At 56.9% G+C, this 23,017-nt stretch overlaps 1 protein-coding gene across 2 annotated transcripts in view; it reads right to left on the reverse strand.

Moving 5' to 3' along the window:
* Positions 1-23,017, reverse strand: part of DCHS1 (dachsous cadherin-related 1) — a 43,514-nt gene that overhangs the window by 5,050 nt on the left and 15,447 nt on the right. For both annotated transcript variants that reach the window (XM_021538775.4, XM_085588167.1), the window contains exons 3-20: positions 18,407-18,595; positions 18,077-18,308; positions 16,826-17,062; positions 15,508-16,527; positions 14,949-15,136; positions 10,398-10,494; positions 10,073-10,230; positions 7,738-8,572; positions 7,211-7,450; positions 6,669-6,794; positions 6,195-6,404; positions 4,829-5,692; positions 4,247-4,360; positions 3,162-3,373; positions 2,881-3,035; positions 1,664-1,794; positions 926-1,212; positions 206-344 (exon numbers count right to left, since the gene is read on the reverse strand). In XM_021538775.4, the coding sequence (XP_021394450.3) occupies positions 206-344; positions 926-1,212; positions 1,664-1,794; positions 2,881-3,035; positions 3,162-3,373; positions 4,247-4,360; positions 4,829-5,692; positions 6,195-6,404; positions 6,669-6,794; positions 7,211-7,450; positions 7,738-8,572; positions 10,073-10,230; positions 10,398-10,494; positions 14,949-15,136; positions 15,508-16,527; positions 16,826-17,062; positions 18,077-18,308; positions 18,407-18,595 (5,434 nt within the window). The remainder of the gene's footprint in view (positions 1-205; positions 345-925; positions 1,213-1,663; positions 1,795-2,880; positions 3,036-3,161; positions 3,374-4,246; positions 4,361-4,828; positions 5,693-6,194; positions 6,405-6,668; positions 6,795-7,210; positions 7,451-7,737; positions 8,573-10,072; positions 10,231-10,397; positions 10,495-14,948; positions 15,137-15,507; positions 16,528-16,825; positions 17,063-18,076; positions 18,309-18,406; positions 18,596-23,017) is intronic.

The following is a 23,017-nucleotide window of genomic DNA, read 5'->3' on the forward strand; positions in this document are numbered from 1 at the left end:
AGGGTCAGCATGGGAGCCAGCGGGAGCTGGGAAGGGTATTGGCTGGAGGAGCATTTGATGGTCACCCTGCTGTGTCTGCTTCACCAGCCACACATGAAAGTGACCTCGTGAGGGTTTGAACAGAGGCAGGAGGGGGGCACTCCCCTCCACAGGCAACCTTAAATTGACCCATGAGAGAGGCACACAGAGCACCAAGCCCACGCACCATTGCTGGGGTCGATGGCAACATCAGGGCTGGGCACAGCCAGGCGGAAGGTGATATCCCCATTGCTCCCTGAGTCGGGGTCAGTAGCACTCACAGTGAGGATGACAGTGCCAGCAGGTGTGTGCTCTGGCAGCAGCACCTGGAAGAAGAGGAAACCCCAGTCACCACCTGGTTCCCCCCTGCTCAGAGCCCCCAGCATCCCTGGGCCAGGGGTCTGGGGCTGGCCAGGCAGCCAAAGCCAAGGGTTTCCAGCGTCTCACTGACCAGGGAAACCACATGCAAGGGCTTTGTGCTCCTAGACCCTCCAAGCATTCCTGGGGCTCCCTAGCCCCTTGCCTGGGCTCCAGTGCTGCAGCACACACTGCCCAAGCCAGCCTCCAACAGGGACCTACCCAGGTCTCGCCACAAACACTTGTCTGGGCCGTTGCCCATTTCCCACCCCCTCTGGCCTCTCCACTATGCTCATCTATTTCTGCTAGACCCTTTGCATCCAGCTGTGCCCCTTGCAGGGGCTCGTCCCAGGGTCACTTTCCTGGTTTCAACTCCTTCTATGCCACAGTGACAGCATGAGGGATTCCAGGATGTAGATGTGGGTCAGAAAGTGAGACCAGAAGGGGCTCAGACCCATCGTCTGCTTTGTAAGGGCAGGTGGGCCAGGCAGGAGCTGCAGAGGGCTTGTGTGGGATGGTCCCTGCTGGCTGGCACACCTGGTGCATGTACCTGATAGAAAACCTGGGTGAAGGTGGGCACGTTGTCGTTCACATCCTCCACAAGGATGGTGAGGTTGGCCTCAGTCTCGTGGCGAGTGTCAGAGGCACGCAGGGTGAGGGTGTAGCGGCTGCGCTGTTCATGGTCCAGTGGCCCCGTCAGGGCAATGTGGCCACCGTAGCGCAGCACCCCAAAGGTGTCTGCCATGTCCCCTTCCAGCAGCAGCGTGTAGGAGAGTGCAGGGCCTGAGTCCACATCATTCCCAGTCAGCTGGGCTATCTGGGTGCCCAGCAATGTGTCTGTGGGGAGCAGACAAGTGAGTGAGATGACCATACCTGCCCAGCATACCTGTCTCACCTGGTGATAAATCAGTTCAATCCAGAGCTTGAGCGCCAGGAAGAGGGGAAGATGCCATGGGAGAGGGAGATGCTGGGGGGAAGACAAAGGTCTTGGGGTCGTGGAGGTATGGCATGGGCACAGGGAATACTGGCTGGACTGTGAGCAGGCAGGGCAGGTGTCTGCAGCCAGAGTCCTGGACATGGGGCAGGAGCCAGGGCTGAGTTGGTAATTCAGGTTGCTCCCTCAAGACACAGCAGCAGCACAAGGGTCATGTTGGAGAGCTTGGGGGGCTTCAGTGGGTCAGTGTGACCCAGCTCCTGACAAGGACTGGCCTGGCCTCCCTGGGGGCTCCTCCCCACCCCATGGTGCCCATCATACCCCAGCTCTGGCCCTCAGTGCTGTGGCACTCACTCTCAGGGACACGGATCTCCCAGGGGACCGGGATGGTAGGGCTATTGTCATTGATGTCCATCACCACCACGGTCAGTGTGGCCGAGCCCATGAGCGGTGGTGTTCCTCGGTCCATCGCTGTCACCACCAAGCTGTGGGCAGGCATGAGGGTCAGATGTGTGTCCACACATGTGAGGGAGCACCTCACCCGTGTAAAGTACCTGGGACATGCACTCCACAGCTGGGACATAAGTGCAGGTGTGCATGTGGTGGGGAAATGCGCAGCAACTCAGACTCTGGGGTGATGGATCTGTGCAGTGCATTCTCTGGAGGTGTTTAGGAAAAGACTGGATGCTCTGTCTAGCTGACAAGACGGCGACCAGTCACAGGCTGGACTCAGTAATCTCAGATGTCTTTTCCAGCCTCAATGGTTCCGTGATTTGGAGAGCATATGTGGGGCAGGGGGTGTGGTACACGGAGGGCATGGTGGGGCACGGCAGTAGGTTTTTGCACACCTAAGGCATGTGTTGAAATCTGGAAGGTGTGTGGGTGCAGGCAGAGTACCTTGCAGGGTGCAGGCAGGTGTCTGGGGCTCTCTGGCTGCTGGGGAACACTTGGAGCCTCTCTGGAATGGCAAGGGGTGTGTATATGGAAGGGATACTTCAGACACCCCCTCGGGGGAAGAGGGCAGAGGAGCCCACAGTCATGGAGGCACATGTGGAAGGGGAGAACATGAACTAGGGGTCCTCATCTGAGCAAAGTGTGTGGGAAAGGGCAGGAGAAGCCTCAGATTCATGGTGGGGTGTTTGCCAGAATTTCACATACATGTGGATGGAAATGTCCAGAGTGTGCACATATGGCGAGGGGCCCAGAGGACCCTTGGATGCAAGAGGACATCTGGGGGAGCTAGTGCAAGGGTCCTGTGCTTGGAGGTGGAAGAAATAGAGCAGATGCAGTGCAGATTAAGGAGGCAGGAAGGGGAATGGATGAACCTAGGGCCCTCTCACAATCTCCTCAGCTCTGTAGAGAACCGACTGAGCTGTGCGTGGGCTCATCTTGGCCATCTGGCTCCTGTGTCCTTCACTCCCACTGACCCTCAGCTGTGCGGCTTGATAGAGCCATTTCACAGCCAGGCTGGGACACCTTTGGGGGCACTAAGAACAGTGTTCCCCATGCCCCGGGGCTGTGCTCCACAGCTCTGTCCCTGTCCTGGCATCCCCTAGCCTGGCTGCACTCACCGGGTCTGGGACCAGATCTCTCTGTCCAGGATGGCAGCAGTGGTAATGGTGCCAGTCTGAGGGTCAATGTGGTACAAGCCCGGCATTGGCAGGGACTGGTTAATGGCATAAGTCACCTGCCCATTCACTCCCTGGTCCAGGTCATCTGCCAGCACCTGCAAAGCCACATGAGATTCAGCTGTGCAGCCCCTGAGGCAGGACTTGTGTGCTGGTGCAAACCCCAGGCCTATGCAGTCCCCATCCCATAACTCCAGTCAGTCCCTGTTTGTGCCCCGCCATACCTGGATGACAGGTGAATCATAGCTCTGTGACTCCCAGATGAATGCCACATAGTTCTGCAGCTGGAAGCGGGGCAGGTTGTCGTTCACATCCTGGAGGTTGAGGTTTATGGCCATAAAGCCAAAGGAAGCTGCAGTCTCTGCCTGGATCACCAGGCGCAGCTGGGGGCTGGCCTCGAAGTCCAGGCTACTGGAGTCCTGCACTGAGATGGCACCTGGGAGAGAGAACAGAGGGAAGGGGGGAGTGACATACCAGCACCATCCATCCATCCATCCATCCATCCATCCATCCATCCATCCCTTCTCAGGTGGACAGACAGACACACTGAGCTCTTCCAAGCCCTCCTCACACTGCCAGCTTCTCATCATTCTCAAGAGCTGTCCTGAGTGATGTCACCCACACCTTGCTGGGGACAGGCGGTTCCTGCTGACATTACAGCATGTGACAGTCCTCCCATCTGGAGCCCCCCCAAAGGTGTGGAGCAGAATGAGCTGTTCCCACCATGACATAAGCTCATCCAGCTCCAAGCCAGAGACACCTCACTGCAGCGTTGAGTCCAGTCAGGGCCTTACAAAGTGTTCTGAGGACAGACACCCACTGCCACCAGCCTGAACCGTGGGCAGCTAGGCTGCTGGAGCAACAAGGTGCTGGTGTCCCACCTGAGGAGGAGGAGGGCAGCCAGCAGGATGTAGTGAACTAATTTACAATGTACCTATGGACACGTAGGGACACCTTCCATTATCCCAGGTTGCTCCAAGCCCTGTCCAACCTGGCCTTGGACACTTCCAGGGATGAAGCAGCCACACCTTCTCTGGGTAACCTGTGCCAGAGCCTCACCACCCTCACAGGGAAGAATGTCTTCCCAAAATCCCATTTAACCCTGCTCTCTGAGGTTTTGGGAAAAGGTCTAATTATGGGGGACCACAATTGCACTGGGAGCAGTGCTAACAGCCTCTGGCCAGTGACAGTCCACATTCCAGTACCTCTCACCTAACAGGTAGAGTGTGGACAGTGCTCCTGTGCCCTGGGGGCCCTGAGCACCTGAGCAGGCATGAGCAGAGCTCCCCAGGTGTTCCTGGAGCTGTACCTGAGCTGGGCTGGATCAGGAAAGTGTTCCTCTCGTTGCCACTGACGATGCTGTAGGTGATGTGCCCCGAGGAGCCCCCTGTGTGCATGGCCTGGACACTTGCCACTTCAGTACCTGGGAGAGCAAAAGGGTATGAAGAGACAGTGGAGCCTCGGAGCACATGGCAAAGGGTTAGGGTGACACAGGGCAGCGTGTGCTGCACCACAGGAGCCCTGCTCTTCCTGATGACACTGTGACAGGGGACAGATCTAAGGTCAACGTTGGGCTGGGAGCCTGCTGTCATGGTGCCTATCCATGGATCCTCAGTGGTCTGACTGTGACCTGAGGACCTTCTGGGAACACTTGGACAACTGTGGCTGCGTACAGTGATCTGAACACTCAGGCCAGCCTACAGGGACACCACCCTGACCAGCCTGGGCATCACTCAGACCCTGCAGCTCCTTGGGTCTGCCCAAAGCGTAACAAGACTTCCCCAGACCCCACAGTGCTCTCTGCTCTGGGTTCTCCACAGCGCTGTTCCCACCTCCCCTTGTGCCCTATCCCATTCCATCACAGCACTTTCTGTTCACTGCCAGTGGGTACCTGGGGCAGCATTTTCGGCCAGGGCCACATCACTGGTGCTGCGAGGAAAGCGCAGCCCCTGGTAGGGCTCCTCCTGCACATGGATCACCACCACCCCTGTGGAGGAGAGCGCCGGCTGCCCCAGGTCCATGGCCAGCACGAAGAGTGTCCGCTGGCGCTGGCTGAGGGAGCCAAGGCGCTGCAGCAGACGGATTTCCCCCGTGTAGGAGTTGATCGTGAAGGCGGAGCTGGGGGTGGCAAAGCGGTACAGGATGGAGGCATTGGCACCCGCGTCCCTGTCCTCGGCCTTCATGGTGGCCACCACATCCATGAGCGGCGTGTCGCGGGACAGGTTGACGGTGAGTGGGCTCTGCAGGAAGGCCGGAACATGGTCGTTGACATCTCGCACCACGACAGTGACACGCACAGCCACACTCTTGGGCTCCCACGGTGCCGAGTCCACCGCCTTGGCCAGGAAGCTGTAGGTGGGCTGGTGCTCCCGGTCCAGTGCCTGGGCACTCCGGATGCACCCGCTCTGTGGCTCCACCTGGAACATGCCCAGCGACTCGTTGCCCAGGTAGTAGGAGACCTGCCCATTGGTGCCCTCATCTGGGTCTTCAGCCACCAGCTGCAGCACCAGGGCACCAACTGGCAAGTCCTCTGGCACCTCCACCGTGTAGCTGGCCTGAGCAAAACTGGGTGCATTGTCATTGAGGTCCAACACCTGCACAGTCACTGACATGGTGGCACTGCGTGGGGGGGAGCCGTGGTCCTGCACCACTACAATGAGGCTGTAGGAAGCAATTTGCTCTCGGTCAAGGGCATGTGCAGTGGAGAGGACACCAGAGACAGGGTCTAGGCTGAAATCCTGCCCAGGGTCTCCACCTAAAAGAGAAGAGAGGGAGCATGCCTATCACTGGAATGAGAAAGGCCCCAGAGAGCATGAAGCCCCCCACCATGGGACGTGGCAGGGTGGGTAGAGTGAGCCCCAGTGGGAGCAAACTCCTTGGGCTAGCTTCATATGAAAAATTGAATCTAACCACTCACAGGCTAGTGCTGCTGCCATGGGGAGTTGCCAGGCAGCCTATGACAGGATACAGCAAAAATCTCACTTGGCAACCTGTGAATTAACAGGTCAGAGCAGCCAGGAGAAGTGTGGAACTGGTCTAAGCCTGGGGAACTAGACACAAGCCTGGGGAATGAGCAGTGCACCCTGTCCAGATCTTAGGGTGCTCTTCACTGGGGGCAGAGAGCTGAGAGGTGACAGCAATGTTGTGCAGTTTGGAGCAGGAGAGAGCTGACATGGAATGAGACTGATGCAGTTGATGTCCCCAGATCCAGGGAAGCCCAGGGAGAATCTTTGCCCAGTCCCATGCTCCCATCTCACCTGCCACCCGGTATTCCAGGCGTCCATTCTCCCCACCATCAGGATCAGTGGCCCGCAGGGTGTAGAGTGCCACACGACTCTGGTTCTCAGGAACCTCCAAGGAAAAGGACTCACTCTCCAGGTGGGGTGCATGGTCATTCTCATCCCCCACTGTGACCCACACTGTGGCCTTGGTGAGGCTGGGCGGCAGGCCGGCATCCCGTGCATAGACTGCAGGACAGTGAGAGCACCAGAGACTGCCTTGACTGGGAGCTACAGCCACAGTGCTTCTGTGCCAACACCCAGGCACCCACAGGGGCAGCCAGGCATGTGAGCATCAGCATTTCTGCAGCCCCAAACCACCCCACAGCCCTGCTGTGCCCCACATCCCTCCTCCCTCCCCATGGCCTGCTCTCTCTGCAACACTCCCCACCCCAGCAGTGAGAGTCCCTGTGTACCCCACTGACCCCCTGCCTACTGTCACCCCTTGTTTACCTGTCAGCACGTGCTGCTCCTGCTCTTCCCGGTCCAGGGCACGTGTGGTGACAATGAGCCCTGTCTGTGGGTGGATGGAGAACGGCCCCCCGGAGAGACCCCCATAGGACACTTGCCCATTGGCACCTGTGGACGCAAAGGTGGTCTGAAGGCAGCCCAGCAGCAGCCCCAGTTTGGCTCCCAGTCCTGCATCTCCCGGCTCTCACCCGGGGCTCACAGGTTGCGTGAGAGGGTGAGCTTGCTCCCTGGTGGAAGAGGTGTGTGACAGCCTAAGCCAGCTGCTGGGAGGCCAGACGGGCCAAGAACCCACAGAACAAAGGTCATGGGCCAGGGGACCAGAGGGAACCACAGTTCTAGTTCCATTCCCATCCTCTCCCAGGGTTCAGCCCATCTCCTGCCTCCAGGCCAGGTGCTGATCCTTCCCTCTGGTCAGCCGGGCTCTCCAGACTGGCAGAAGGGAGCAGGGTATGCCCAGACCTGGGGCTACATTTCCAGACAGGCCGTGACTGAACTGGGCAGCTCACCCTCGCTTGCATCCTCACCCAGATCCCGGTCCGTGGCCAGCACCTGCAGCACTGGGCTGCCGGCCGGCAGGTTCTCCATGACGTGGGCTTCATACTCAGGTTTCTCAAACACAGGAGCCTCGTCATTGACATCCAGCACCAGCACAGACAGCAGCTGTGTGGCCGAGAGGCGCGGGAAGCCATGGTCTGTGGCCACCACCGTCAGGTTGTGCTGTGCCACCTCCTCCCGGTTCAGGGCCCGCACAATGGAGAGTGCACCTGTGGACACAGGAGAAGGTCAAGCTGGCACCAGGCTTTATGCCTTGGAACTGCTGTATGGCTGCAGGCACTGGGCTGCAGGACAGATAGGTTTCAGGAGACAGCAGCACAGTGCCAACCAGATGGTGTGCTTGGGACTCCCTGTACCCCCAGTCTCCCTCCTGCGGGCTCCCCAACCCACACCTCCTCCCACGCACCACACAACATCCTCGTGTACCCCTGCACCCTCCTCAGCCTCTGTGTTCCCAGGATCCCTGCCACCACCTCTGCACCCTCCCAGCCCTCACCCGTGCTGGGGTTGAGGTGGAAGCGGCCATCAGCGTTGCCTGCTCGCAAGGAGTAGCTCACACGTCCGTTCTCTCCCAGATCACGGTCCTGGGCCACCACGTGCAGTGCCACAAAGCCTGTGGGCTGGTCCTCCATGACGCTGACCGTGGCCGGGGAGAGGAAGACGGGCACGTTGTCGTTCTCATCGGTGACAAACACGCGGGCTGTGACAGCAGCCGAGCGGCGCTGGCTGACGTTGCGGGCCTGGTCTGTGGCCTCCACCACCAGCAGGAAGGAGGCAGCGGCCTCTCGGTCGAGGCCCTGGCGCAGGCTCAGCTGCCCCGAGCGGCCGTCGAGCTGGAAGGGGGCTCCGGGTGGCTCCAGGTGCAGCAGAGCATAGCGCACCTGGCTGTTGGGGCCCACTCCATCCCCATCCAGCGCCTGAAAGGTGAAGATGGAGGAGCCGGCCTGGGCATTCTCAGGCACCACAATGGTAATGGGATCTTCAGGGAAGGTGGGTGCCTGGTCATTGCAGTCCTGTACATGGATCTGGACCAGCACCAACCTGCTGGAGGGATAGCCATGCTGTGTGTCCTCAGCACTCACCTGGAGCACGTGCCGTGCCCCAGCTTCATAGTCCAGCTCACGGGCGGCATAAATCTCCCCTGTCATACTGTCAACCACAAAGGTGCCATCCCCACCACCTCCTACCACCGTGTAGATCAGTTGTCCTTGTGCAGGGGCGTCCAGGGGCGCCACTGAACCAATCACAGACCCCGGCTTGACCCCCTCGAGAGGATGCAGGGTCAACACGGTGGCATCAGGCCGTGGCAGCACACGGGAGGATGGCAACACCTGTGAGGAGAGGAAGGAGTGAGTGGCATGCACAGGGGCCTATGGCCAGGGCACATGCTGGAATGCAGGAGGGTCCCTCTGCTCCTCAGAATACACTTTTCACTGTGAGGGTGCCTGTGTTCTGGCACAAGTTGCCCATAGGTGGTAGAGTCTCCAGCCCTGGAGACAGCCAGAAGTCACCCAGACAACCCCATCTGAGCAGGAGCCTGGAGAAGGTGACCTTCACAGGTGCCTTCCCTCAGCCACTCTTGGGCTCTGCGACTGGGTCCAATACTGTAAAGCCGACAGATAGCAGGAGAAACAATTCTGCAAACATAAGCAAGAGTGAATAAGAAGAGAGGTCACACTCATCCAGATGGGATGCACAGAAAGAGAACTCAGTATGACCCCAAGGTAAGTAAATACTATCACTAGTTTTATTAAAGATATTAGAGTTAATTTTGACCTGAAGGGAAAACCCACTGAAGAAGCACATTCCTGTCAAGGAGCTGAGGAAAACAGGAGTAACAACAAACCAGTCAGCCCAGAGAGGATCAAACCCAGTGACTGTCAAGGAAATATCTATTACAGGGATGCAAACCAGCATGATGGGGACGGCCAGCCTACCCTCAGTGCTCTGAAGGCTGCAGAACAGCTCTGATGACAAGAACAGTTACAGACGAAGTGTAAAAAGGCAATGGTATAAAACATGTTTCTGGTGGCTGAAGGCAGTTGTGGCAGGCTAACACCAGGCTCCATTCTTCAAGGGAACGTGGTATATCACACCCACCTGGGCTAGAACTCAGCTCTGGAGCTCCCACACTAGCGAGTGACAGGCGCAGAGTGGGGATGGCTGCGTGACAAAGGACTGAGAAACCAGCTGGCTCAAGGGAACAATGAGCAGGGCTGGTGCAGGTGGCACAGCAAGGACAGGCAAATGGCCTTGGCAACTGCAAGGACATGGACGAGAAGATGTGAAACAATATTCATGGGAGTGCCTTGATGGGGGAACCGGAGCCTCTGCTGTAAAAGGAAGCTCATTACTAACAGTAAAGAAAGGATGTAGCTGTTTGGGCAGTACCAGGCAGGGAGTACCAAAGTGACACAGATATGAGGGGTACCCTGCAGGTCAGAATAAACACCCTGCAGCTCAGAACACTGTTTTCAGCAGATGCTGAGAAGAGTGGAAATCTCTGTGCAGGGAACCTCTGACATCTTTCCTGCCCCAGGGTATCTAGGACAGGGTCAGCCGTCTAAAACCTGGAGAAAGCAGAACTGCAATTGGCAGTTCTTTGGACATGAGAACAGGTGCAGGGTCATCCCTTCCCGTCCAGGTTCTCCCTGTGGATTCTAGGGCTGGATCAAGAGCTGAGCAGGAGCACCCACGGATGAAGGCAGTAGAGGATGAAGAGGTGCAGAGAAAGGCTGCCAAGTAGCTGGATGTGTCTTCCAAGAGGCAGGTGTTGAGCAGATGGCACAGGGACAAGAGGAGCTGGTGGGCAGGGAGAGGGGCTCAGGTACCTGGACACGGACGATGGCTGACGTGCTGCGAGGCGCCGTGCCGCGGTCGCTGGCTGTCACCGTGAAGATGTACTCGGCCCGGTCCGTGCGCCGCAGAACCGCGGCCGTCCGCAGCTCTCCGGTAGCCACATGCAGAGTGAAACGCTCTGCCCAGGCTCCTGCAGAGAGAGGGGAATGTGGCTGGGGGAAGCATGGCACTGGGAGGGCAGGGGAGGGTGCCAAGGAGGGGAGTTTGCTGTGGGGATCCCGAGCAGTGGGCACCCATCTGCCTGGGTGATGGCTGCCAGACAGAGCAGCACGGATTTGCCAGTTCTGGAGCTCCTACCTATCAGGGAGTAGATGATGGTCCCATTCTCCCCCTCGTCAGGGTCCTTGGCCTGCAGGGAGGCGACAAGTAGTCCTGATGGCTTCTCTTCCAGCACCTACAGCATGGCCCGGGGAGTAGTTGAGTGGCACAGGGAACCTCTGAGATCACCCCACAGCCCCCTCAGCACAGAATGAGGTCTGCACCATTGTGCACCAGCCCTACACCTTACCCACAACACAGACTCCCTACAGGACCCACAAGCTGCGCCTGAGGCTGGGAACACGCAGGAGCCCACAGCAATTGGCCAAGGGAGGTTCTGCCTCACCAGCCCTCCTCCCCTTCTGTTCCATTTAACAGCGCACTCAGCAGGGTGGGGGCACACTGGAGGAGGGCACTGCTTCCCCCTGTTACACCCAGAGCCTCTGCAGGCAGGTAAGTGCAGGGCTCCACAATAGTCCTGGCTCTCCCTGCCCCAACAGACACCTTCAGCTAGAAATGCCAATGTGTGAGCCCTGACAGCCCAGTGCCAGCCTCCCTGGCCACAGCCAGAGATATTCTCAATTGCCACACTTAGCCAGGGAGGTTTCTCACCTCTGGAACTGCAGCTGGCAGATCTTCTGGGGCTCAGGTACCTCAGCCTGGGGCTTTTCACTTCTCTCCCTTGTTCCTGGGTAGCACTGCCTGGCTGTAGGTACTTTAGACCCCCAATTTATGCCAGTGCAGCACAAGACTATTGAGACATCAGTCACACGAGCTCAGGTAACCTTGTGTCCTGAGGAGACCCACCTCCTTTGCCACTGAGACCACACATTACAGCACTGCACACCTTTTCTGGATAGCTATGGAATGGGATGCACCCCCATCACTGTCCCTCAGCATCTGTCAGGTTTTGGAATCACATCCCCTCCCTGCTGCAGACCTGCCCCCTCCAGCACACAATCTTTGGTGGAACAGGACTCCCACGTGGCACAGGCTCTGCTATTCCTTCCACCCCAGCAGATGACAAAATCCTACCTCAAGGGGACAGACCTCACATTCCCATCCCATCAGCACATCCTGTGGCAGAGACCACCCTCCCAGACCCAGCTGTGCAGGGTGATCTGTGCCACTTAATGCATTTAGGAAAGGGACAAGTGGAATCCAAGCACGACTCTGGTGGAGAGGATGCAGGTTTCCAGGTGGAGGTGAGGGCCAGAGCTATTGCCCAAGCTGCTGGCACTGTGCTGAAGCCCTGGGAGGGGAGACCAGAGGAGCTGGACTCGTTCAGTCAGGCTAGGCAGTGCTGGGACTGTGCTCTGTAAACACTGGGAGAGGGAGGGAAATTCCAGGGAGAGAGGACAGCTTTTTAAGCAAAAACACAATATTGGCACAAGAACAAATGAGCATAAAATGGTCAGAAATTAGTTTAGGCTGGAAATGAAGAGATGTTTTCTAGTACCAGATCAAGGAATCTGGAACAGCCTTTCACAGCAGTGATGGAGGCACAGACCTAAATATAGCCTGGCCCTTGATGAAAGGAAGGTCTGCGTGGACACCTCAATGTGGGGCCATGCTTCAGAGGCCCCTTCCAACCTCTCCCCACCACAGGCTGGGACAACATCTACCCTCACTGCCCTCAACCCCGACTTGAGTGGCTCCTGCTCATCAGGCAGGGACACTCTCCCTTCCCTGAGGAATCAGAGCCCTTTGAGAAAAGCAGACATGTCAGAGGAGTTACACGAGCACACCTACATGTACAAATGCCAGTCCAGTCACACAGGCAGGAACAAGCAGCGATGGCAGCGGGCTTGCCCATGCACACTGGTAAGACGGTGGCCATGTGGGCATATCTGGGTCTGCCCACCCTCCCCAAAGGCTGCCGCAAACACCAGCCTGGTCCCAGGCTTACAGAGCCCTTCTGGCCACAAGCACAGCTCCGGCAGGGGCTGGCAGTGGATGTACAGAAATGTGAGAAACATGGTACATATGGAACAATCCTCCTGTGAATTTCCCTGGCTCCCAACCCACTGTGGCTCAGACACTTCCTGAGCCACAGATCATATTTGTGTTCATCAGCCTTTGATGGATTTTTTCTTTCCATGAATTCATCTAGTTTTGAACCCATGCAACTCTGGACAATGATTTCACAATTTAATTACATTCTGCATGAAGAAATGCTGCCTGTGTTTATTTTAAACCTGCTGCCTGGTCAGTTCTTATGGAGTTGCCAGCCTTGTGTTATGAAAAAAGCAACTTCTCATTTCCCCATGACTCTGTGCACACCTTTGTGATATTCCTGCAGCTTTGTCCATGCCAAAGGATGTTTTATTTCTGCTTGGAACCATTATCTGCCAGAGATTCCATTAACATCCTTTTCTAAACAGTTTCTATCACTTCTGCTCACTTAGGGAACAGAACCAGACAGAAAGTGTGGGCAGAATCTGAGTTGTGGGTGATGATATTTTCTTTCATTCTCTGTTTCTTTTCCAATTAAACTCAGCATCTGATTTGCTTTTTTGCCTGCCCTGAGTCTGGTGAGGCACATTCACACAGCTCCAGGCTTCTCCCCAAACTGAAGCAGCCAATTAAGAGCCCACCCCTAATACCACTCTGCGTTGCTTTACAGCAACTTGCTTAGCAGCAGTGATTTCATGTCCCATCATCTTCCCTAACTCTACACTGGAACACGATCCTTCTACAGTTCTTGACAGGGAGCCCTCACTTTGAATGCTGTACATTGAACAGTGACATCAACCATTACATCTTTGAGGGGATACCAAAAAACACCAGCACCAGGGGCACACCCTCTGTGAAAACAGGCGTTCTCTTCCTTCCCTTTGCTCCCTCTCCCCTCTCCTAGCAATCATTCCCTGGGAGGATCCATCACTGCAGACCCTTTGCACACACCCCCTGTACTGCCAGCACATCTCCAAAGTGCTTCATCTCAGCATGCCGCAGCTGGTGCTCAACGTGCTGACACAGAACCCTCCTCTGCTTTGCCTGAAGAACACTGACATGAATGCTGCCCTAGCAGGTCTGCAAGAAATCATGGAGCTTTGTGTTATCATCCAGTTTTCACTTCTTCCTCCAAGTCTCTTCTACGTCCAAAACATGGCTAACGGTGGGCTGTTATGGTACTTCACCCTTCCCTATCTCCGTTTTCAGCACCTGCGAATCAAAGTGCTGAAACCAAAGTGCCCGTTTTCTCAGAGCTGCTGCAGCATTTACCTGCCCTCAGAACTCTGAACCCATCTCAGCCATGTCCTGTCCCCTGAAGGACACATCTGCTTTCATGGTCTCTTTGTGAGAACAGAGTCCTGCCAAGCTCTAGCAGGGCCCTTTCAGCACTTTGTGCCCCGAGGCACTGGGATCAGCTGCAGATCCTGCCATGTGGTGTGTCACACGTGTCCCCACAAGGGCTCCCAACAGATGCCAAGTGTGAGAAACACCATATCGCAGAGCCTATCCAGTGTTCCCTCAGCCATGCTATGGCTGGCTAGTTGCTGGCTTGCTCTGCTCCTAGAGCCTTGCTCAGAGAGAGGGCAAGACTTACTGTGCCCCCTTGCCTCCTCTAGGCTCTGGGACGTGTGCTCACCCAGGCCAAACCCTGCCAGCAGCTTTGCCAGCAGAGCAGCATGCGAGAAGACAGCTGGGCAAGGAGTGACTGCACCCTAGGATGGGAAGGGAAGCAGCAATAACAGGGAAGGCCTGGCTGGAGCTGCAGAGTGTCCCCAGATCTTGTGTCACCCAGATGGCTACCAACACAGTCCTGTCTGGAGTGCCCAGCTCAGGCAGGATGTGAGACAGAGGGTGGCTGGCACACAGCCTGATGAGCAGCAATGGACGTGGAGAGAGAGCATGGCCGTCCAGCTGCAGGCTGTGCTAAGCAGGTGAGGCCAGGGCCCTGGCTGCCCATCCTGCTCTGCTGCTGCCAGTGCCCCTCAGCTGGCTCCCACGAGCCCTTGCTGGGAGGAAGGTCCTCACCTAACTCTCCTGAGCAGTACCCATGCAGCTGGGTGTGCAGCACATGCAGTGCCCAGTGACTGCGGCCACCAGAGTGTGCAGGAAAAGCTTGCCTGGTGACACAGTAGATTCACAGAAAACTCCTGTGCACGCCAAGCCCAGCTGGACAACATTTCCTTGACCTCCTGGAAAGACAAGTGGCTGTACCCAAAATCCCCAGACCTAGAGGGTGATAGCCTTGTGCGTCTCCCTGCTTACCACTGTTCACCCTGGATCTTCTCTGAACCTGTGTCAGGTTCAGGGCTCCTTTTGCTGTCCCTCCCTACAGACACATGTGAGCCAAGAGCTTCTGCCCACTGGCCAGGTCTGATTGTGCCAGAGCCCTCCAGAGTCCCTGCCTGCTCTGTGCACCAGGATTTCTGCTCTTCCCAAGGATATACCCCACCTGCCACATCTCAAATTTATCAAACTGTCCTGGCTGCTGCATGGATCCAACTCATGCCTGCTCATCTCCTACCCTGAAATTCCCCTGGGTCCCCCTACCCACTTCCTTTTCCCCAGCAGTACCACCTGCCCCCACATGCAGAAGCCACCAGGCCTCATCGGTGCTCCAGCCTGCACCCCTACCTGCACAGTTAGCTCCTGACCACTGCCCACGTGGAGGAAAGCAGGAGCGTTGTCATTCTCATCCAGCACAGTGACATAGATGGTTCCGGTGGCACTGCGAGGTGGTGCTCCCCCATCCTGCACAATCACCAGGAGCTGGAAGTTGGACTGCTGCTCCCGATCCAAGCTGTGCTTGGTGCTGACCTCTCCTGTGAGGGAGAATCCCAGAAGGGCTTGGGATGGAAGGGACCTTGAAGCCCAACTTGTTCCACCCTGCTGCCATGAACAAGGACACCTTCCACTATCCCAGGTTGCTCCAAGCCCTATCCAACATGGCCTTGAATACTTCCTGGAATGGGGCAGGCAGAAGAAGTGAGAACACTGCTAAGTAGGGACACAGCTCAGCCCACAAGCTGCATTAGAGCAGAGCCTGTGCTCAGCTGTGTTCAGGTGTATTGCTGGAGCCCAGCACTGTGGGGGCAGTAAGGTGAATATTCTGCTGCTGCATTGGCCTGGCCACCATCACAGCTGCCCTGCCCTGGGCTTTCTCACCCCACCTAGGAGGCCAGGAGTCTCTCACCTGTCTGTGTGTGGATAAGAAAGTTGGGGTCGTGCTGGAGCAGGCGGTAGGTGAGCCGGCTGTTCTGCCCGGCGTCCCGGTCACTTGCCATCACCCTTCCCACAGTGCTGCCAGGAGCCTGGTTCTCAGACACGGTGAAGAAGTAGCGCTCCTCGCTCAGCCGAGGGCTGTTGTCGTTCTCGTCAGTGATGCTGATGCGCACGGTGCTGGTGCCGGTTTTCCGTGCGTCTGCCGCAGCCCCGGTGCCTCCCACCGAGGCCAGCACCGTCAGCACGTACAGGTCCCGTGTCTCCCGGTCCAGGGCACTCTTGACGTACAGCCAGCCGCTCTCAGGCACGATGCCGAAGCTGGCAGCATCCCCATCTGCACGCAGGTGGTAGGTGAGGGCTGTGGATTCCACGTCGTGCGCCAGGGCCCTCACCTGAAGGAAGCGGGTGGAGACAGGAACACCCTCCTGCACCTCCACACGGTAGGTGAGAGTGTCAAAGATGGGTCCGTTGTCGTCCTCGGCTTGCACGTGCACCAGCAGCGTGAAGGTGGAGCTGAGCTGGGGAATGCCACTGTCCCGGGCCACGATGGCCAGGCTGTAGGCTGAGATGACCTCGTACTGCAGGGCCCCAAGGAGCCGCACTGCCCCCGAGGCACGCTCCACAATGAAGGTGCCCTCACCCCCCGACAGCAGCTCAAAGGTCACCTGTCCATTGGCACCGCTGTCACGGTCCTCAGCCTGCAGGGTGTAGACTGTAGTCCCAGGTTCTGTGGCCTCTGGCAGCAGGATAGAGTCAGAGGGAGTTGGGAATGCCGGCATGTTATCGTTCACATCTGACACGGAGATCTTCACCCGCGTGTTGCTGTAGGCAGGGGGTGAGCCGCTCCGGGCCTGGACATCCAGGATGAGAACTGACTGGGACTCATGATCCAGAGGCAGGCTGGTGCGCAGCTGCCCCGAGGCCGAGTCGATGGAGAAATAGCCATGAGGGTCCCCCGAGGAGATGGAATAGAAGATGTCATCAGCATGACCTGTGGGTAAGAGGACAGAGACAGAAGGAATGAGTTGCCATCCAGCTTACTGCCTCAGCCCCAGGATCAGGAAGCTGTGGGCCGAGGGGTGCAGCAGCGTCATGCCCACGTGCACAGACACCCAGGTGTGCTTACACACTTGTGTGAGCACAGGTGCTGAGCTAGATGCACGCTCAGGTGTGAGTGTGTGGAGCTCTCAGAGCAGGGCCACTCCATGAGGAAGTCTGGTGGATGCTGGACCTCAATGATGGTGTGTGGACAGGGAAAGTGGCAACATGCAAAAGGGACAAGGCCATACCTGGCGGGTTCTGGGCCTGGACAGCCCCCACGCTGGCGCCCTGTGGCATGTCCTCGGGCACGCTGAAGAAGTACTGAGCTTGCTCAAACACAGGGGGTGAGACTGTGCCCTCCACGATGCTGATGTTTACCCGGGCATTCGGCTGTGCCTGCAGGCCCCCCCCATCTTGAGCAGAGATCACCAGCTGCACCAGGGTGTTGGCTTTGCCACTCAGAGACCATGACAGAGAAATGACACCTGAGGAAGAATTTCATTGATGTGGCATTGTGATGCACCCCGTCACCTGGCACCAGGGGACAGGCCAAACCATAAGATGGAAAAGACAAACCAGAAGGGGTAGGAAACAATGTGCATCACAGTGGGAGCCACGACAGAGGAGCTGGAGTGAATGAGTGGAGATCTCCCAGGAAAGCCTCCCCAAATCCTCCACACTTTATCTTACACCCAGCTCTGAGTTAAGCAGTGGTACAGGCTGTGGGACATGAGCCAGAAGGCAGCTCTTGGGACAGTGAAAGGTGGGGAGAGGGCTTCCAATATGGGGCACAGGGTGAATGTCATAACACAGCAAGCAGGCCCTGGACTGGCAGAGAGGATCTGAGAGGGGATATAGAAGTGAAGGACCAGAGCTGGTAGGCCTTACAAAGGAGGTGGCCCTGCATTAGGAGGGCTGGTAGGGCTTGTCACCTTCCCAGTCACCTGCTGGGAACTTGAGAACCAGTGTGCAGATTTCCCAATGCACCTTTCCATCCTGCCGAGAACCCCTGGCATCACGTACTCATGCACCCACTTCCCCAGCAGAAAGTGCTCTGGTTTCGAGCAGATGCAGCCAATGAGAAGGGTGGGATCAAGGGTCACAGAGTTATAGAGAGTTAACTGAGCTGGAGAAGAGGGGATTGGCAGGGATAAGAAAGCAGGATACAGCCTGATCATACAGCTGATCATACGGCTGTGTGATCAGCAAACAAGAGGAAGGGCACAGTGAGTCCAAGATGGAGAATGGGGAGAAGAAGACAGGACAAATGAAGAACAGAACAGGGAGCAGACACAAAAATTCAGGAACTGAGTCTGGAAAGGGGTTACCAGAGGCTAAGGAAGTTTAGCAGGGAATGATGTGGCAGGGAGAGGAACAGACGTACTCTGGAGACAGACCACACTGCTGAGGTGGCCAGGCAGTGACACTCAGGCTGGTTTTGATACCTCCCACATCACAGTGCTCCAACTGCTGCCTTCTCTGGCTGCCTGAGATCTCACCTGTGTCCTTGTTGAGGGAGAAGAGTGGAGGCGAGTTTCCCAGGACGATGCGGTACGTCACCCTCCCATTGAGCCCCTCGTCCTTGTCATGGGCAGTGACTCGCAGCACAGCTGTCCCTGGCATACTCTGGGTGCTGATGCTGGCAGCGTACTCCAGTGGGTAGAACACTGGCCGGTTGTCATTCGTGTCCTCCAGGAACACCTTCACATACACCATGGAGTTCAGGCCGCCCTGAGGAGGCACCAGATCAGAGACAGTGCAAGGACAGCAGCGTGCCCTGCACTGTGCTGGGTCAGCAGCACCGCATGCACAGCCTCACTAGCACTCACCCCATCCACAGCAATGATAGTGAAGTCATACGCAGATGTGCCCTCATCACGGTCCAGGGGCTGCACTGTGCACAGCTGCCCTGAGTGCTTGTCAATGCTGAACTGTGTGGGGATGATGCTGCCGATGCCAGAGCCAATGGAGTAGGAAAGGGAGCCAAATGCACCGCTGTCTGAGTCTGTGGCTGTCACCTGTGGGAGGGAAGACACCACCTGAACAGAGCAGACCACCAGCCAGACCCAGCCCAGCACCACCACCACTCCCCAGTGCCACCTTCTGCTCCATGGCTGCAGCCACCGTGCCACCCTCAGAGCTGGCCATCACAACGCAGTGTGACAGCAACTGTCGCCTGCCTCCCAGACCGGCCACTGCTTCTTCTGCAGGAGGTGCAGCACTGCAGCAGCAGCAGCAGCAGCCCCTGCACCTCTATTCCTTCTTTTCTCCAAAGACACTCAGGATGGGACAGGAAGAAAGTCACCCCCCTGTCACCGTGGCCCTGGCTCTCTCCTGCTCTCAGGGCTCTGTGTCTAGCAGCCCTAGACATGGGGCATGAGGATGGAGGATGGCACTGCCCTGTGACTGTCCAGACTCATGTTACCTGTAGCACAAGAAGTGCACCCACTATCACAGACATAGCAGGAGGAGGAATGCTGCTCCCTGCTTGCCCTTCCCAGCTCCCCCTTCACGCTCCTACAGAGCTCAGGTCAGCAGAAACCAGCTCCTGACTCCACATCCCTGCCCACAGCTCCTCCACCAGCTGGGAGCTCCGTGGAGAACAAAGCTGGGGGACAGAGCTGGGGGAAGGCAGCTGGGCCAGGCCCGGGTGAAGTGGAGTTCAGGCCTCGTCAGCCACAGCTCCTCCCCGCAGCAGCCATGGGGCCTCGGCTCCGCACGAGGAGCGCAGGAACGCCGCGCGCGCGCCAAGCCGAGGGCCCGGCTGGGGGCTGCGAGCCCGGTCATCGGGGATGGAGGAACAAGGTTTAGGGGACACGGGACAGCTGGGCCTGCAGGGGTCAGTGGGCAGGGGTGGGACCACCCTGTCCTGAGCAGGAAGGCGAGGCAGCACCTGTGGCACTCCCGGCAGCCCTGCTGCCTGTGGTCTGAGGGGCTGCCTGCAGGGAGAAACTGAGACCACATCTCCAGTGAGCACCTCACAGGCAGAGGATCTGCTCCCCAACCCTGCAGCAGCTGCCAGAAGAAGCACCATGGAACAGGATCCCCCCCTCCCCACTCCAGCTGCAGAGCACTTGGAAACACAGGTGCTGTGACAGAACTGGGTCAGAAGGCACTTTGGGAAACTGGACCCACCTAGAGCTCACCATCCCCCTCCCTACTGCCCCGGCCCATCTTCCTGGCAAGCTGCTCAGCAGAGAGCACAAATCTGACCCTGCTGACATCACTGGAGCTCATACACAGGTTACCAGTATAGTGGCTCCATGCTGCCTGTCATCACTGGGGTACAGCCCTGTACCCACACCCCGGTGTGCCTTTGCTGTGCCCAGGTAGAGGCTGTACCCACATCCCAGTGTGGCTCTGCTGTGCCTGGGGTACAGCCCTGTACCCACACCCCGGTGTGCTTCTGCTGTGCCAGGGGTACAGCCTGTACCCACACACCCGGGTGTGCCTCTGCGGTGCCAGGGGTACAGCCTGTACCCACACCCCGGTGTGCCTCTGCGGTGCCAGGGGTACAGCCTGTACCCACACCCCGGTGTGCCTTTGCTGTGCCCAGGTACAGTCCTGTACCCACACCCCAGTGTGCCTCTCCTGTGCCCGGGGTACAGCCCTGTACCCACACCCCAGTGTGCCTCTGCCATTCCTTGGGTCAGCTGCCAGCCTTCTCCACCACTGCAGATGGAAATGCATAATCAGTTGCCATGGTGACTGGAATAGGTACTATATGGCAAACAAAGACTTTTCTTTCCTTCAGAATGAACTAGTTCTCACTCTGAAGGTTATCCAAAATGGACATCAGCCGCTTTAATCACTATAGAGCAACACACTCTGCTGCAGATAACAGCTTCAGGCTCCTTAGCCCAGGGGCTCTGATGCTTCCAGAGGAATTTCCCTTCCCCATCATAACCATCTTCTATGGGTGCCACCCTTAGAAATACTCAAAGGGGGAATATCCAGCTTCCTGCCACAAGATCTGGGCCAGGTTTCAGGAACAGGGAAGCAACAGATGAGCTCTCACTACTGTGTAGTGCAGCACTATCTCCCTGGTGGGTTCCTGGTACCCAGAGCCATGTTCCAGCAAGATAACTGGTGGAGCCAGAAGCCTGGTATCAGAACCAGCCCTGACTGTGCAGCCAGGACAAGGTATCCCATGTATCTACTGCTTCACTGTCCCATCCTGTGGTGGGACAATCTGTGAATTCCTGGTCCAACACAAAACTCTGCCCAGTATGAGCCTACACAGCATCTAAGAGAGGTCACATCGCTGGTGTAACCACAACTGGAGCCCTGCATCTGGTTCTTGTCTCCTTTGGATGGATGATGATATATTGGTGCCTAGAGAGAAGCCACAGGAACAGCAAACACCTGCTGAACCAGGTCACAGTGTTGGCTGAGTTTGGGGCCACTGGACACTTTGCTCTGTGCTCTGCCACTGCGTGCAGAGGGAGGGGGGCAGTGGCTGGTGCTCCCCAGTCCCATTTCCCTGCTTGCAGACTGCTGATACTCCATGTGTGAATCCCATGGGATGGGGCTGGCTGACTACCTGCGGGCAGCCACGCTCAGCAAGGCCTGACACCAGACCCAGGGACAGCAGGATCCCTGCTGCAGCTGGGTGATGACTCCTGGGGACTCCCGAGAGACATCACAGGAACCACCAGCCACCAGGTATGGAAACCACCTCATTTCAGCTGGCATGCACTGCTGCAGACTCAGAGCACATGCAGTTTGAGACAGGGACACATTTTTAGCTGTGAGGGCAATTAGCCACCAAGAGGGCTCATTAAAGCCTGCGGTGAGTCCACCACTTCTGGAAATTTTTAAGCCAAGCATGGACATTTTTCCAGGAACTTTGCTAGAAGTTAATGCAGGGCAGCCCCAGGCTCTGTATTTAGCATCCATCCCAAATCTTGGATCCACAGCTGGTTTTACTGCAGCTCACTCATGAGACTCCTGATGTTTGCCTGAAAAGAAGAGGGAAACGGGGTCAAGCTGCCTGTGGAACTGCCCAAGAAACTCTCCACTGGAGCCGTGCGAGTCCTGTTACTCGGATATGTGGGAGCAGGAGCCAGGGCTCTGAGCCTGAATGGCAGCCCCACTGCCCTCACCTATAACTTCTGAATGGAGTCCGCACAGCCACTAAAGGCTTTAAGCACAAGGACATCAATGCTCTGCCAGCAGATTCCTGACCTGAAGCTGCCAAGGAAGCAGCAGTACCTGAGGAAGATAGGATCACAGACCCCTGGTCTTGCAAATAATTCCAGTGTCCCTAGAAGGGACTACTAATTGGGGATGTGGCAATTGGCAGTAGCTGTGACTGCAGTGGCCATGAAGCAGATTCAGGATCTTAAAGGGAGTGAGGAAGAAGAGAAGCAGAGTACAGACCCAGATTGCAAGACAGATCTCAGCTTTTACAGGGAACTGGTCGATGGAAGGGATCTCATGGGAGGCAGCACTGAAGGCCAAAGCAGCTCAGGAAAGCTGTCAAGCCTTCAGGACAGTACACTCCAGAAGAGCCCATCCCAGTGCTCAGGAAAACACAGAGAGCTCAGCAGATGGCCTGGGCTAAGCAGGGGCCTCCGGGCTAAGCTGCCATGCAAAAGGTGGGGTATGCTAAGAGAACTGGGCCTTTTCAGCCTGGAGAGGAGGAGGCTCTGGAGTGACGTGACTGGGGCTTTTCAGTACCTGAAGGGAGCCAACAAGATGGAGACGCTATTTAAAAGGGTCTCAAAAGACAAGACAAGGAAGAACTGCTTCACACTGACAGCAAGTAGGTTTAGATTGGATATTGGGAAGAAATTCTTCCCTATGAGAGTGATGAGGCCCTGGCACAGGTTGCCCAAAGAGGCTGTGGCTGCCCCTGGATGCCTGGGAGTGTCTAAGGCCAGGCTGGACAGGGCTTGGAACAACCTGGTCTAGTGGAAGGTGTGCCTGCTCATGGCAGTGGGGTGGAAAGAGATTATATTTAAGGTCCCTTCCAACCCAAACCATTCCACAATTCTTTGAGATTGGCACAGAGGTAAGACACATAAGTAGAATCTATAAACATTGCCAGGCATGTCAGGAGTGTGTCAGCAAAGTCAAAGTTCAAGCCTGAGCGTGCCAGGAAGAGCCACTGCACTGTGCTGGTAGTGAAGGCCTGAAGAAGGGCCCACTTCTGAGCGTGGAATCATCATCAGCAGCACAGGTAAGACTGGAACACTCAGTGCCTCCTCTACCTCAGTCTCCACCAGCCTCCCAGGCCTCCATGCTGTTCAAAAGGCTTCAGAGAGCCTCCAGAGAGGGGTGAAGAGAGAGTCAGTATCTCCTTGAAAAGATTGATCCATGTGAATCCATGGGACTCAACAGGCTGCATCAATGGATGCTGAAGAAATGGATTTGTAGGGCTGCTCGTCACATGTCAGGGCAAACCAGGGGAGATCCCTGACACCCGGAGGAATGCA

This window comes from Lonchura striata, chromosome 1 (genome assembly GCF_050655825.1).
Source record: "Lonchura striata isolate lonStrDom1 chromosome 1, ASM5065582v1, whole genome shotgun sequence".
Taxonomy (NCBI): Eukaryota; Metazoa; Chordata; class Aves; order Passeriformes; family Estrildidae; genus Lonchura; species Lonchura striata.